The 16,745-nt window shown below is 36.4% G+C and overlaps 1 protein-coding gene across 9 annotated transcripts in view; it reads left to right on the top strand.

Annotated features, from left to right (window-relative positions):
- The window catches only part of LOC149538954 (uncharacterized), a 72,622-nt gene extending 58,997 nt beyond the window's left edge, over nucleotides 1-13,625 (top strand). For 3 of the 9 annotated variants that reach the window (XM_089800340.1, XM_089800341.1, XM_089800344.1), the window contains one exon: nucleotides 12,254-13,625. In XM_089800340.1, the coding sequence (XP_089656466.1) occupies nucleotides 12,407-13,411 (1,005 nt within the window). In that variant the 5' untranslated portion in view covers nucleotides 12,254-12,406 and the 3' untranslated portion in view covers nucleotides 13,412-13,625. Of the gene's footprint in view, nucleotides 1-4,160; nucleotides 4,365-11,927; nucleotides 12,117-12,253 lie in introns of all 9 variants that reach the window. The other 6 variants (XM_089800343.1, XM_089800342.1, XM_089800348.1 and 3 more) reach the window with 4 other exon arrangements.
- Nucleotides 13,626-16,745: the final 3,120 nt, after the last annotated feature.

Raw genomic sequence — 16,745 nt, 5'->3', positions numbered from 1 at the left:
AAGCAAAAAGGCGGTCATACATGGTAGAGGTGCATTTAGGGTCTGGGAAGGAGTTGCCTGAGATGTTGGATGAAGAGGTCCTAGTTGCCTTTGTTAGAGAAAAGGGAGATGCAGAGGGGAGGGGTTAGAGAAGTGAGGGGGCGAAATGGGGGTGAGGGGAGGGGAGGGTAGGGGGGTAGGCCCGAATAGTAAGGTTGAGGAGGGCATGGTCAGCGAGGGGAAGGGGATGATTGTAAAATGAATAACAAGGGTAATGAGAGAGGAAGAGGAGATGAAATAGTCAGCCTTATTTGCACTCCCATAATGAGACCAATAAGTAAACAAGATGGAACTCGGAAAGCAAGGAAGACCGTTAAGAATCACCAAAGTTGAGGACTCACACAACTGGAGGTCTTGGTCGTACTTTGTATCAGGACCCAACAATCATCGGAGGATCTCTGGAGGCCCAAAGGTGACAAGTTTGACTTAGAAGTGCACATCGAATTTGCCACTTAGTTATAGAGGGGGGTCTGCAGGTCTCTAGTCCGTACATTGAAGTCCGCAACAATAGAGAATTGAGAAATGCTATCACCAAAGTTTGTGAAGGGGTCTCCATTCGACCCGTTATGAATGACATAGAAAGAGGACGTTGGTGGAAAGTAACAAATGACAATGTAGATATCCCTATTGCGAGAAGTCATTTGGTAAACGCAAACCCACATCAATTTGGCAAAGTTGTTGGAGTAGACAACAAATGTCACATTCTAGAGCTGGCTACTGATAAGGCAAGAAACCCCACTAAAACCTCCAACCCCACCCAAGCACTGAATCTCATCCATGTAAACTAATAACCAGTGAAACCTAGAGACACCAGGAAGTGGATGAGTAGGGCTCTCATACATCTTAGTCACAAAAAAGATCAACTGAACCAGTAGCATGGTGAAGTAACCCCTGCAAGGACCAAAACGTTCCATTACTGTTCCAATAATTAACATGCAAGGAACCACCATTGTGTTCCCTCATGCCCAATTGCACTAGTGGCTGTCATTTAGCAATAGTTGCTGCCTGGTTACTCCAACCCAAAGTGAAAGAGTCTCTAGTCACCGTCTTCAGGTCCCTGATAACTACCCATTTTCCATTGTATCTTGCTCATACCACAAGCTCCCTGGACTATTTAAGTTCGGTCTCTTGTGATTTGGTGAGATCTTCATTGAGAAAGATCTTTGTAGGGAGAGGGAATAGCTTCCTCCTAGCTCTGGGAACTTGAAGGTGATCCATAGAGGACAAGAACCAGAGGAAAAGTGTGTTGTCGTAGCTAAACCAAGCCCTATCTAAGGTGATGTCTGAAATCCCAAGATGATCATAGGGTTTGAGGGAGGGAGACCAAGAACTTTCAAATTTAGTTTGCACACTCTTTTGGTGTGCTCAACCAATGTGGCTTGAACAAGTGCTTCCACGCCGAAAAGAGGTGTTTTCTGCTATTACGAACAATGGTCTAGGAGTTAAACTTAGTTTCGATTTTTTACTTCAAGAAATTTGGTTTGTTGTCTAGTTCATTTTGATTATTTTTGTTATCCTTAATCTTTGCAACTTGTTCAAGGTTGGAGACCAACTGTTGTTTAATCTTTGTGTTTTTTGCAATGGCTAAGGAAAGTTACGAAGAAACATTGGATACCAGTAGAAGGTTAGTGTCTAGGTGTTTCTTCAAAACATTGTGGTCAGAGGTAAAGTCTATGAGTTTTTTAGATAGGGTGGAAATAGTTTTTCTAAGAAGCTTTTTCTCAATTTCCAATTAGCACTCGCTCAAGAAGACCAGAAAAGGAAGCACCCTTTGATGGTTTCTGCTTGTAAGTTTGTGGAGGTGTGGTTGACGATAAAGAAGTTTCAGTGGCAGCAAATTCCATTGTAGGCATCATAAAAGGCAGGCAAGGAAGCTTGAACAACAGAATTGGCAGAAGCAACCAAGTAGGACCCGACAAAGCAAAGACAGGGACTTCAAAGCACAAGCCAATGCGACCACAAACAAAATGTAGAAGGTGGAAGTACAAGACGACATAGAAGAGAGGCCCAACATACCTTGGCAAGGAGCTGAGAGGAGGAAGGCCTAGTTCACCACCATGGAGAACCAAATGACACAAATGCTTCAAGGAACCAGCCCACGGAAGACATAAACAAAAACAAGAAGATGGAAAACAACTGTAAGGAAGGAAGCATGCACGAGGAAAAACCTCAGAATGCAAGCCAGTAACAATGCGCACAAGGAGAGCAGCAACCTAACGGAAGTGAAAGCACAAACACGCAAAAAAAATGTCAAAAGCAAACTCGCCAGGAAGGAGAACTCCGACTTTCAAAAGATATGAAGGATAAAGAAAAAAGAATCATCAATTTGAAAGGGCCTATCCTCAATTGGATGCTAAATTTCCATCTTTTCTTTTTCCTCAGCTGATAAGATGAAGACAACCATACCATCCTATCCAGAAAATAAGACTAGGAAGGCTCAACAAGTCTATAGAATTCCCATCACTTATCAGTTATCTGGATTTTGGCACTACGAAGAGACAGAAAAAAAGGAAAGGCCCACCATTCAAAACTGTGCCATTGGCCCAATCTAAGTCGCAGGAAATGCTGAATTTCATCCATGAACTTTGAATTTCAGCAAATGTTTACGCTTTCTGAACTTTATCCGAATTTTATGACATTTAATATAAAATTGTTATTTATAATAATATTTTATTTTAAATTAATTTTGAGTTATTTAGTTTAATTATTTAACAATGTCAAACTATTTTGACAATTTTACTTATATTTAAGAAATAAATCTATATATATATATATATATATATATATATATATATATATATATATATATATATATATATATATATATATATATATATATATATATATATATATATATATATATATATATATATAAGTTAAATTTAATGTTGAGTTTTTCCCAAATTTTTACCCTTTGAATTTCATCTGATTTTTATGATCGACAAATTCAAATTCGAATTCGAACCTTGTGACTTAGGACCCAATAGAAACAGTTTATGCTAGAAATGAATGACAAAAGCATCTAAAAGAATGCTGACCTGAATAAGGCATGGACATCTCAATATTCCAACCCTGCAATCCTACAAATTGGAAGTGGGATCTAGGGAGCAGATAATGCTAGCTTGAAAATTTCTATATAAATAAAGTTAATAAACACACAATTCAATATACGGGTTAAACGCACAAATGCTGAGTAAGACCACATCAATCTAGGAATCTAAGGAATCAACCAGTGTGTCAGTCTGAAAGCCTCTAGTCTGCTCATTCTTGTGTAGAATCAGATAAGAATTTGGCAAAATGGACTCACTCAGTGCAAGTCAAAAACTATATTTACTAAGAGAATAGTACTTATGAAAGGGAACTTGCTAAAAACAATGCGAGTTGAATTAAGAAGGCAAGAAGAAACCACCAAGTGGGATGTCCATATCATGCAAATTAAAGTGTAATTTAAATTCCACATGATCTAAGCTTAACATTGTCAAAAGCAGGCCATGTTGCAAATCTCCAGAGCATATGAAAATGAAATCATGCCAGCATTTGGTGCAAGTTTATTGCACTACTAGCTATAAGGAAAGTATCTTCCAACACCATTCTCTTCCGTTACTACATTGATCATTGTTAGTATTAGCAGCTTAATCCATACAAATGAATAACCCGTCATGCAATTAAGCCAGATTAAGGTCCCCTCTTTTTATATTGTTACATGGAGATCTTTAATTTTCTAACAAATAAAACCAACCAGTTTCAGTTATTTTTTATGTCTTCATTCTCATTGTTGAGAAACCTGCCTAACTCTAGGATTTCTTAGAGGCTCACCTGTGGTGCTTATCACCTGAAGCTGGACACCAAAGTTGGAAAGCCAATGGCTCACTCTGACAGCTTTTCTGAAGTAACAAGTGAAAAGCACCATAGAAAAAGTTATTCATTTAGACCACCTGCTACACAATTAAATGGAGATGCACACGATAAAACTGAGATGCATTTACTTTTCATGGCATCATCAAAAGAATCCTTTTCCATAATTAGTTTGGGAATATAATTCTCAGGTTCAGTTATTAACCCCAACCTTGAAGCTCCTTCAGTGATGATATTAATTTTTTATTATGTGTCCCTTGCATCAGATTTGGTTTCTTTCATATGGACTTCTGATTGGAGCTGGCTTGAGGAATTCAATAATTGCTGTTAGAAGGACCTTCAAAGTTGAGCTTGACCTGTTTAGAAGGAGAGATCCATTTCATGACAGTTATATGTTTCTTCATAGTCAAAGGTATACCAGATACCCACTGATAGATGATCTTGACGACATTCATATCTTTGCAAGTCAGGTCAGTGCTCTACAAGGAAACTCCAAAACACTCCATTGTACAATTCCTCTCCTGTTAATTGCCTAATCGATCATTGAAGGAACCATGCTCTAGATGCAAAGTAAGACAGTGCATTAGTTCTCAATTGGCCAACCTAAAAGATGCATATGTAATTCTTGAAGCTCATCCATGAAAATTTTATTGAGCTAAAAAATCTGTATCCGATTTCCCAGGAAATTTAACAGTGTAGAAGATGGTTAGTTTAATCTTTAATTCTAAAGACTAAAAGCAATCTTAATTGAAAAGGACCATAAAATTATGCCTATTTAACAGGCATCTAGTAAAGATCTTCCCATAAAATGTAAACCAAAGAAAAATCCTTAAATATTTAAATTCTTGATAAAGCATTTGAAAAGTAGGTGCAGTGAAAGACTTTAGCAGGCAGTAGATATTTTGTTGAAAAGGAGTAATCATCTGAAACCTTTGTAGTTCTAGTATAATTGTGGCTTTCCCGTCCCTGCATTAGTCTCTTAGAGCTAAGCAGTTAACTGAGATGAGAGTATATGAAGGGACAGTCTTTACAGTAATAAGGTCCTTCCAAACACTCGCCTATATCTCATACAACAGTTGCCCAATAGTCTTTCAATTACCATTTCCAATCGCGATATAAAATGCTTTGCATTTCTCCCAAGGCTATTGTCCAAATCCAAAGTGTATTCTACAATCCATGAGTACTACAATTTTTTTTTCTTTCCTTTCCATGTTTCCTAAAAATGCTCTTTTATTAATAAAATGTGGTCGTGAACATATTGGCAAGTAGGCAAGGTGGATTTTTGGTTCTTGTGAAAATCTCTTTGGTTCCAAGATATTGAAATATTTATTTACAAACAACTATTCTCCATGCCTGATTCCTTATATATATATATGGCAAACAATCTTATCATTGATGGTGATGTTACTTAGCTTCCAATTCTTGATACATGCTATGCCTAAGAAGTTTAGAGGCATCCTTTCTATCAAACTATAAGAGGAAACTTTCATTGAACCTTTGTGCTACGCCAAAGAAAATCATGCATGATTTCCACTATATTCTCTATCACCTTTGCTGGAGGACATGAAATGGTAAACCAGTAAACAAGGATTGATTGAAAACCTGTCTTAAAGAAAGAAAGTATTTACTTTAGAAAACTGGCGGCCTTACAATTTGCTAGTAAACCATGCATTCTGTCCAATATCTTTTTCCAAATATCTCTCTTGGCCCTCTTTTTGAAATGACTAACCCTAAACCAAAGCTTTTAAAAAACCCAGTAATCTTGCCAAGGCAATGTGTTTGTTGTGGGTTACATTAAAGAAAGCCTTTAGATTGTCCCTATATATACCTGTGATGATTGTTTATATCTTAAATTGTCATCTCCATCAGTGTTTGATGTTACATATGCTCACTGGCTGAAAGATCTCATTCAATCTGTCCCGTTATTTTATGAAGACCTTGAATGTTTGGATGATTGAAGTGTCTTATTCTTGGGCATCATCAGTTATCATAATGGCATGTGCATGTGTGGCTCTCTTATGCCAACAGTCTTATGTCTGCATTACTTTTGATCATCAGAAAGGCAACAATATTGTAACAGCTGTGTACGTGGCTAATACAATGAAGTGTCACCGCTATGCAATAGACGAGACTTCCTATAGTGACGTTTTGATATCTCAGTGGAATGTATTTTCTTTGGTGAGGAATTTGAACTGCTGGTGGCTAGCTTTGATACTGTAGCAGAAAGTTGTTGATGTTATGGTGATACTGATAAACATTAGTAGAGGGTCATTTTGTGTATCATTATCGTGTGTATCTGATCATGTGGTTTATCACAAGTCATCTGTAGTCAAGTATCGTTTGGTGTTTTGTCAGTATTGTGTGAAGACTTTGGTTATTTTGTGCGTGAAGTATATTTGAGTCAATTATATTCTAAAGAGAAGATAGTGTAGTGTTCATTAAGAGTGTGCAGTTTAATTATTTTGGGGGAATTTTACTCAAGACTCATTCATAATTCAATAAAGTGATTTTTTCATGGCATGGCTGGGTTTTTCCTTCGAGGAGGCCTTTCCTAGGGTATCTCTGGTGTTCTTGTGTTTTAAAGATAATTGTTACTACTTGTATGCTATTTTGGCTCAAAATTTAACATGGTGTCAGAGTGGGTTTAAGTAAAGATCTAGATACCAAATATTCAAATATGGTGAATGGACTCAAGGTTGAAGATAGGCTAGATGGTGCATTAAATTTCACATCATGGAAATTCAGAGTCATTATTGCACCAGAAGAAAATGATCTTCTCAACTATGTGAAGGATAATGTGCTTGAGCCAACTGATGATACTAAGAAAGCTCAATGGAAGAAGAATAACATTATGACAGGGAAGATATTGATTGATTCTATTAAGTATCATCGTGTGCCTATTTTATCCATTTTGAATTGAGGTAAAGAAATGTTTGAGAATCTTCACAACTTGTATGAGTTAAATAATAGTAGCTGGCCTCTGGCCATGAGATGCTAGGTTATCCATATAAAAATGGCTAAAGTAGAATCAATCATCTCCTTAACATGAAGATTACAAAATTGAAAGACCAGCTTAGTGCCATTGGAGATTCAATTGAAGATAAAGACCTAGTTATGTTTCCCATGAATGGTCTCCCTCATTCTTCGTAGTCTTTTATTCATGGTATTAGTGGAAGAGATGAATTACCCAAGTTTGCTCATCTTAGAGTTGATTGCATTCAAGATAAATGCATATAAGAAGCAAGAGGAAATAGATTGAAATCTCATCATGAAGAAGATCATGTTCTTACTGCTCAAACATCTAAAAGGAAAGGAAGAAAAGGAAATTACAAGAGTGCAAATAAAAATTCAGATTTAGCTCTTGAACCAAAGAAGAAAGATCTCTCTAGAATTCAATGTTTTAGATGTGACAAGTATGGTAACTTTACTAGAGATTGTTAAACAAGACCAAAACATCATGTTGCTGTTGCAAATGTTGATGATGCTTCACCTTATAAAGAATCTAATGACAATTAAGAGGGATTTTTATTTATTACAACCCTTTCAAGCAATGTTCCAATTGATAGTAATGCTCGGTTAATTGATAGTGGTGCTTCATGTCATATTACAGGATACTAAAAGCATCTTTCTAACTTGGTGGAAAACGAAACTCATTTGCAAGTAATAATTGGTGATGATGCTTGTTATTCAGTGAAAGGAGTTGGACTACTTCTCATCTAGATTCAGACATCCCTCTTTACTTGAGTGATGTCTTGTTTGTTCCGAAAATCAAGAGAAATCTGATTTCAATTTGTGTTGGAGGGCAAAGGAAATCATGTTGCATTTGCTGAAGGTAAAGTGCTTGCATGGAAGAAAAACACTAGCATTAAGACACCGTGTGAAATTGGGGTTTTGCAAGAGAGTCTATACACACTTTTTGTTCATCCTATTCAAGCTTTAGCACATGATTTTATTAGTACAAGTGAGCAGTGACATAGAGATTTGCTCACTTAGATTTCCAAAGTCTTTCTTTCATGGAGAAGATGTTTGTTGGTCTTCCAAAGCTTAATCAAGAGCATGATGGTATTTGCAAAAGTTGTGCTTTAGTTAAGAATGTTAAAGGTCCTTTTCACAATAGTGAAAGTAGAGCAAAAGAAATTTTTGATCTGATTCGTTCTTTATTTGTATGGACCTATTTCTGTTGCATCCTCGAGTTCGTTTTTGTACTATATGATTTTTTTTATGACTTTTCTTTTAAGACCTGGATTCATTTCTTGCAATCTAAAGAGATTGAAGTAATTTCAAGATTTAAATTGTTCAAATCTCAAGTTGAGAACATGTCTGACAAAGGGATGGAAGTTTTAAGATCAGATAATGGATCTGAAAATACTTCTAGAATTTTTCAAAATTTCTGTATTGAGGTAGAGATCAAGAGGGAGTTTTGTGTTTCATATAACGCACAGAAAAATGGATTTGCAGAAAGAAAGAATATATTCATTGTTGAGGTAGGTAAAGCTATAATTCATGATCAAAATCTGCAAACTTTTCTTTGGGCAGAAGCTTGCAGAAAAACTGTTTATGTTCAGAATCAAAGTCCATGTCAAATTTTGAAAAATATGACTCCTAAAGAGGCATTCACATGTATTAAACCTGAAGTTAGTTATTTCAAATTTTTTGGGTGTCCTATTTACATTCATGTGCCTAAAGATAAAAGATCTAAGCTAGAACCTTAGGCAAGAATTTTTTTTTTTTGTTGGTCACAATGAGTCTTTTAAGGCCTACATGACCCACATTCTAGGACAAAAACATATTGGGATCAACAGGGACGTATCATCTGAAGAAGTAGCTTTCAAAAGATAGAAAGGGTCTTCTATGGAGATAGATAGAGCAACACGGCAGGGTATTGACATTGCTACTCCTGATTCTCCTTCTGAGATTCAGAGGGAGTCTACTGAATTAGAAGAATGTATCGATCCAGTTGATGCCATAGAACCAACTAGTGGATGAAGTAATGTTTCATTAGATAGAAATAGACCTCAGTGGGCTAAAGACATTATGCAAGGTGCTGAAAAGTATGTAGCTCCTCGTGGAACCTTTAGAGAAAGAAAGAGATCACATAAGTTTCCATATTATGTTGCATTAATGTGTCATATCATTGAGTCCAAGTCTTCAAGTTTTGAGGAGGAATCAAATCAGCAAGTACGAAGAGATGCTATGATTGAAGAATATCAATTTATCATCAAGAATGATGTTTGAGATGTTCCTAAGTGTAAAGAAAAATCAGTGATTTATTTTACGTGGCTCTTCAAAATCAAGCATGCAGCTGATGGGAGTATTGAAAAGAATAGGGCAAGATTTGTGGCAAGAGGTTTCTCTCAAAAGAAAGGTATAAATTATGAGGAGACATTTGCTCATTTGGCTCGGTATGCTTCTATCAAAACTATCATTGCTATTACAACAAATAAATGCTAGAAATTACATGAAATTAATGTAAAGATTGCATTTCTCAATGGTGTGATGAAAATAAGAGCTGTTTATTGAACAATCAGATGGATTTGTGATTCATGGGAATGATTCCCATGCATGCACATTGAAGAGGGCTTGTATGGCTTTAAGCAAGCACCACATGCGTGGCATGAAAAGATTGATCAATACTTAATGAGCTTGGGATTCCCAAGAACAATGCAGATCTAAATCTTTACTTCAAGACAATTGATGATAAAGCTTTAATTTAGTTCTCTGTGTTGATTATTTATTTCTTGCTGGGGCACATATTCTCATTGTCAGTTATAAGAAATATTTAGCTTTTGATTTTGAGATGAAGGATCTTGGTCTTATGCATTACTTTCTAGTACTAGAAGTGTGGCAAAGGCTTAATGAGATTATTCTAAGTCGAGGGAAATACTCTATAGACGTTTGAAGAGATTTGGTACACAGATTGCAAGTCCATGTCATCACCTATGGAAACAAATTTGAAAACATTGTATGAATGTGCAACTAGTTTAGATTTAGTAGAGCTCAACATGTACACACAATTGATTGGATCAGTGATGTATCTAGTCAATACTAGAGCAGATATTTGTTATGCTGTTAACACTCTTACTCAGTTCATGTGTGAGTCTAGACATTCATGTTGTTGCAGTGGAGCATATATTGAGATATTTGAGTGGTACAATGGGATATGGTCTAAAATATACTTGTAATGATCTGAAATTGCAAGGTTATTCTGATTCTAATATGGTCAGGTGTGTCCGTGATAGGAAAAACACCTCTGGTTGTTTCAGCTTAGGTTTCACTATGATTACTCGGTGCAACAGGAAACAGTCGTGTGGCTTAAAATACAGAAGAAGATGAATACATTGCAGCTTGTGTGGCAGCTCGAGAAGTAGTGTGACTTCAAAGCTTCTTGCAGGATTGTTTGGGCAGACTTTGGAAACAACTATAATACATTCTGATAATCAAAGCTATGTGAAGCTTTATGTAATCCAATATTTCATGATATAACAAAACATGTGGAGATTAAATATCATGAATTAAGAGATATGGTTCAAAGGAAAACAATTCAACTCTAAGTAAATTTGTACAAATGAGCAAACAACTGACATTCTCACCAAGTCACTTTCCATAGTGAAGTAAGATAAGCTCGGCATTGTGGAGAACAATGCTCTTGCTGAGAGAGTCTTAGCATTTGTGATTCTTGCTACTTGCTAATAATGCATATTTCCTTGTGACGAAGAAATGTGAGGTGAAAGGCCTTATAATGCCTATTTCTCTGAGACAAATTTTTAAGGTAAAGCCCTTGTTTGCTTCTGAGACAGATATTTCTCTTTCCACTTGTGGGATTAGCCATAGTGGATGCCGTGTTGAGAGATTCCATGACAACATCACGTTGAATGACTCCGTGATGAGAGCTTGTGTTTACATTTATTTCTCACATGAGAGTAGCCATGGTGAACATCATGTTTAGTGATTTCATGATGCTATCATGTTGAGGGACTCATGATAAATTTTGTTTTCCTCCCAAAAGGTGAAGCCATTGTGAGTGTCACGTTAGGATATCCCATGGCTCAAGTATTTTGCAAAAGACATCTCCTTTTCTAAAAGGGAGTGATGAAGTTTGGTAGCTGGAGAAGCTATCTACTATACCTGCGATGGGTGTTTCTATCTGAAATTGTCATAGCGTTTGATTTTAGATATACTCGCTTGCTGAAAGACTGCATTCAATCAGTCCCGTTATTTTATGGAGACCTTGTGTGTTTGGAATCTGGATGATTGAAGAGTTTTATTCTTGGGAATCATCAGTTATCATAATGTCGTGTGCGTGCGGTGCTGTTGGGCATCAAAGAGACTCTTCTTGCGTGGCTTTGGTAAGTGAAGCGTCTTATGTTTGCATTATTGTAATTATTGTTGGTCATCGGGAAGTCAACAATGTTGAAACTGCTGTGTGCATGGCTAAAACAATGAAGCTTCACCTCTATGTAATAGACAAGACTTCCTATAGTGACGTTTTGATATGTCAGCCGAAGTGTATTTTCTTTGGTGAGGAATTTGAAGTGATGGTGGCTAGTGTTGTTACTGTAGCAGGCGTTCTTAATGCTATGGTGATTACTATTAGCAGAGGGTCGTTTTTTTGTATCATTATCGTGTGTATCTAATCATCCTGTGGTTTATCACGAGTCATAAAGAGTTGAGTATTGTTTGGTGTTTTATCAGTATTGTGTGAAGACTTTGATTATCCTGTGAGTGAAGTATATTTGGGTCAATATTGTTGTAAAGAGAAGATAGTGTAGTGTTCATTAAGAATGTTCAGTTTAATTATTTTGTTAGAATTGTATTCGGACTTGTTCATAATTCAATAGAAAGATTTTTCTTGGTGTGGCTGGGTTTTTTCCTTGCGGAGGAGGATTTTGTTTTCCTAGGGTATCTCTGGTGTTCTTGTGTTTTTAAGATATCTGTTATTTGTTTTATGCTTTTCTGGTTCAACATTTAACATGAAATAATTCTACCAGTTGTTTTAAATTTTTTTCCATTTTAGTAATTTTGCACATGTTCAGGTCAAAGCACCTGCAGATCAACCCTGAGCCAAAAATATATTTTCTCATATCTAGTAGATTACTACATGATACAGATCGGAATTAGAAATTCCTTTAACTTGGAAATATATTAGCTTGCTCGCAAGAATTTTCAGTCTCGATCTTTTGTGTCATTACCTCTGATTGAGACAGCTTTCCTGCAACAAAAGAGTAAGATATATGGAACTTTTTTATTTAATTATTTTCTTGTTTGGGTTTTACCTAGTTATTCTTGATACTAGAACATACTGCTGCAAGTAGCATTTGTAAGTTTGCAAGATACTTAATAGTTGATTTAATGTTTGCAGTATTCTTTCAGATATTCTATTGAGTCAATTTGGGTGTAATGGACAAGCACACCTACTACCCAATCTTGGAACATCCTTGTTATCCAGGACATCAGAGAATCGTATTGGGGGAGGATTGATTCAGTTGCAAACATTTGCCTCCAAGAAGAGAAAATGTTTTCACAGTCTTTTTCTAATTCTGTTTGTACACAAGGGAGCAGTGAAGCTACATATGCTTTTAGCATACCACACAACCATGAGGTGACGACTGCAGAAGTACATGATGCTGTACCCTTAAGTGAGTTGCAGAAAACAATAGTACAAAAGAAACAACCAAAGGGGAGAGTACGGTGGACTATTGATGAAACACTGACTCTTATCAATGCAAAACAAGTCGAAAAGAATGTTCCATCTCCTGGTGGCTTCATGAAACAGACTAAATCAGCCATTGAGAAATGGAGGAACACCTCCATGCAATGCTGTTCAAATGGCCTCAATCGCACTGCCACCCAATGCAGGGACAGATGGGATCATATTCAGCCAGATTACAAGAAAATTAGGCATTATGAACACAGTATTCTATCTGAACAAGAGAGCTACTGGAACATGACAACAAAAGAGCGCATTGATAAGAAGTTACCAGCAAATTTTACACGGGATATATTTGATGCAATGGAAAAACACTTTGGTCAGAATCGAACTGTGCATCCTGGGGACATGGTTATTGACACATCAGCTTCAGATTATGGAGCACTGGAAGAACATGATACTGTTGTCGGAAGTAACCCACTGCAGAAGAATACAAAGCTGGAGACACCATATGAGAATGGAGGAGATGCTTCCATTGATAGAGGGACTCATTTTTCTGGGAAAAAACGGAAAACAGTTCCCACTGCCACAGGCATTAGACCAACATTGACTGAAAACAACAGGAAGACCATTTCTCATCTTAAGATGGCTGAGCAGGGGCACATCAAACGCCATGAAAAGTATTGTAGCATTGTGGAGCGACAAATGGAAATAGATCAGAAGTATTTGAAAGATCACACCATGAATGTACAGAGGTTGATATATGTTGAGGAGTGCAAGGTTAAAGCACAACAAGAATTAATTACCGCTTTGAATAAAATCGGTCAGGCAATGTTAAAAATCTGTGAGAGCCTTGACAAAAAAAGTTGACCTTTCCCTGTTCGAAATATATCATCCTTTTCATTTCATTTACTAATTTATTTTTAAGCTACACTTCCCCATCTGAGAGGGAGTGTCAGCTAGGAAAGATTCTAAGTAGAATTTTCTTTCAAGCAGGGATCTCTATTGTGTAAATCTTGTCTTTAAACTGGGAGTTTGATTAGAAATTGTATGTATAATGAGTAGAATTCTAGTTTTTCCTTCATTGAAACTTTTCCCCGTTGAAGCTATAGTCCACAGTGCACACAATCTGAATGAATTCAGGTTCTCAGAAATTCAGATTCATTCATGTTAGATATTATGCTTCTTGTACAGCAACATTGATTCTGTTCTTATCCATTTGACTAACAAGAAGAATTTATGTACAGAATTCTTGGTGAGAAAAATTGATGTAGCTTAAAAAGGCAGCCAAGTTTCTCTATTGAAGTTAAAATCCAGTGTGAGTGAGTAATCAGCCATCTGATTTATGTTGGATTAATATACAAGCAGGAACATGTTTACTAAAAATCAGTATACATACCCTAATAAATTAATGCTTGCTAGCAACAATAATAGTTTTTCTTTGGATCAAGAAATCAAGATTTCCCAAAACATTGTATGCAAGAAAGAAATCCATGAAAGTATTTAAATAGATGCGTAACAGGTGCAATTTCTTATCATACCATCTAATTTGGTATGATCCTTAAAAATTGTCACCACCAAAAAATTGTATAGTAAATGAATTTATAATTCTTCTATGTGAAAACTCTCTTGAATTTTTTACATCAACTTTATCTATCACAACCCATGATCCATCTTTAGGATGACTTAAGAAAGATAGTTTGTGAAAATGGCAATTGCTAGACGTGTCAATATAATGCCGAAGATGCCAAGAAAGGAGGATAATCTCAGTGGGTAAATGATGAATAAAGGATTTTAATGACATCCACGAGACCATCAGCCTTAGGGACCACAAATCAGAAGCATTAATCCTGATTCCTTTCCAGATCCAACCTCTTACTATGAATCTTGACAATCAAACCAACAGTTTGTCGTATCTTATCATCATCGAACAAATTGTGTAAGCTTATGCCATCCCCTAAGACGACCTTGTACTGAGCTCGAATATCCTCAAATGCCTTGCAATTAGTAAGAAAGTGACATTCCATCTCACCACCCTTTTTTTACAGAATTTGAAGATCCTGTCCTCCCACTCCTCTTTAGGCTTCTCCCTTCTACTAGTCTCGTATCTGAGATGATGTGATCCAGTCCTCAATTGAGCAATTAACATCCTAGCATTAGTATTATTAGCTGATCTCAGATATGCTTGATCCTCACGCCCCTTAGAAGGATTGAAAACTTTGATATAATGTGTCTTTTTCCGACCCATGTTAAGAAACCACATGGCACTTTGAAAATTTTCCTTGACAAACTTCTTTATTTCTATGTTAGTGGTAGGACACTGTTGCAACTTGATATTCCACATGGTTAACCACTTTATGTTTTGTTTCATCCAAGTCTTCTTCCTATGAGCCAAATCATCTTGAATTGCATTGCAATTTTGGGCCAATATTGGCTGTCCATATTGTCAAGTTTCTTTAAATAACTTATTAACTGAGTTATGGCAGCCGCCTCTAGCAGGTACGTACCAGTTTCTGTTAACAAGATTTCATAAGATAGATGCCTTGACCTTGATATTAGTAGTGATTAAATGTTTCTAGATCCTCTCTAGTGGTCTCCACCCACACTTTGTCATGTTGCCCCCTCTCAAACCTCGCAACCATAAAGAACAACTGGATTGACCAACAAACCAAATAGAGTTTTCTTGGTCTTCTAGTCACATAGCTCGGTGTTCTTACATCTATTTTGTAGTAGATATAGCGCTTTCCATTCCCCTTGTATCATTTTAACTCTACAAGTCTCCCAGTTGAGCCTATGGCTGAAGTCAATCCCTAAATATATGTATTCTTTCACATTTTCTCATGGGTTGCCTTCAAAAAAAAAAAAATCGAATGATCGTCATTTCTTTTCAAAAAAAAATAAAAAATCATGATGTTCGTCTTGGATTTGTTCACCTGCATTCCCACTTTTTGACATAAGTTCTCTAACACCTTTAAGTGATCTTTTAATCTGTGAGACGTTTTTGATATTAAGATTAGATCATCTGGATAAAGAAGTTTCATCACATAGCTAGTTAACTGGACCCCTTCCCCATCAATTTCATTTGGCCAAGCTTCTAGTTTATCAATATATAAGCCAAACAAAGTGGGGGATAACGGGCACCTTTGTTTCACACCAATATCACTCCCAAAACACTCCAACATTCCCTCTTTAGTTCTGATTTTTGCTCTAACTTTCTCATAAAGTCTATGCACTGCTGCTCTATACACATTTGAGATGCCGAATTCTTCCATTCTTTTCCATAGCTTGTCTCTAGGCACCATATCAAAGGCCTTTTTGAAGTCTACGAAGCAGCAAACAACTTCTACCCCCGTGGCAGTCTCATACTTTCTCTATCAAATGTCTAGGAGTGACGCAATGATCAATAGTAGAATGTCTTGGTCTAAAACTTGCTTGTCCTTTTACTCTTTTCCCTTTCATTTCAGCCCATTTGTTGATTTTGTGTTCCACCATGCTCCCAAAGAGTTTTTTGAATAGTGGGTTGACCATTATAGTGTGGTAATTAGATGGGTTGTTAATATCCTCACTCTTAAATAAAGGTATAACCACACTAGTGGTCCAATCATCTAGAAAGTCATCTTGAATGAACCTGTTAAAGATCCCCTTTACGTGAGGAGCTAGGAGATCAACTCCCTATTTTAAAAATTCAGCTTGTAGCCCCTCTATATCACTTGCCTTTCCATTGATGTCCTCTACTATGAAGAGCTCAAAAGAAGAGTTCACCATGGGAGGTGATTCTTTCTCCTCAATTCACTCATAAAGTAACTTCGTTGAGAAAGGATGAGCCACAATGGTACAAATGGCTAAAAATTAAGAAATAAAAGATTGAGCTTAGAGTGCTAGCCAAAAGATATGAAAAGATAGACAAAAGAGAGTTTAAAGTGGAGGGAGGAGAAGGGGTAGTAAAGAATTTTTTTTTTACCTTAATTGCTTTGCAGTTGTATAGTTCTGTATTATTATTATTATTATTTTTCTTTATAAACTCTTCTCCTCTTCTTTAACATCTCGTGTGTCTGTTCAAATTTGCATCTATTAGCTGACTCTGAGTGTCAAATTATAATTTCTTAATTTTAACAACAAATACCATGAGGGCTCACCGCCTTTAGCCTTCTTTTATGTTTCAGGAGACCACTTAGTTTTGGCATTTTGAACAATAAATTGTAGT

This window comes from Cupressus sempervirens, chromosome 9, assembly GCF_028749045.1.
Source record: "Cupressus sempervirens isolate cs-2001-9-10 chromosome 9, ASM2874904v1, whole genome shotgun sequence".
Taxonomy (NCBI): domain Eukaryota; kingdom Viridiplantae; phylum Streptophyta; class Pinopsida; order Cupressales; family Cupressaceae; genus Cupressus; species Cupressus sempervirens.
The sequence above is the reverse complement of the archived record's forward strand: the minus strand, read 5'-3'. Positions and strand labels throughout refer to the sequence as shown.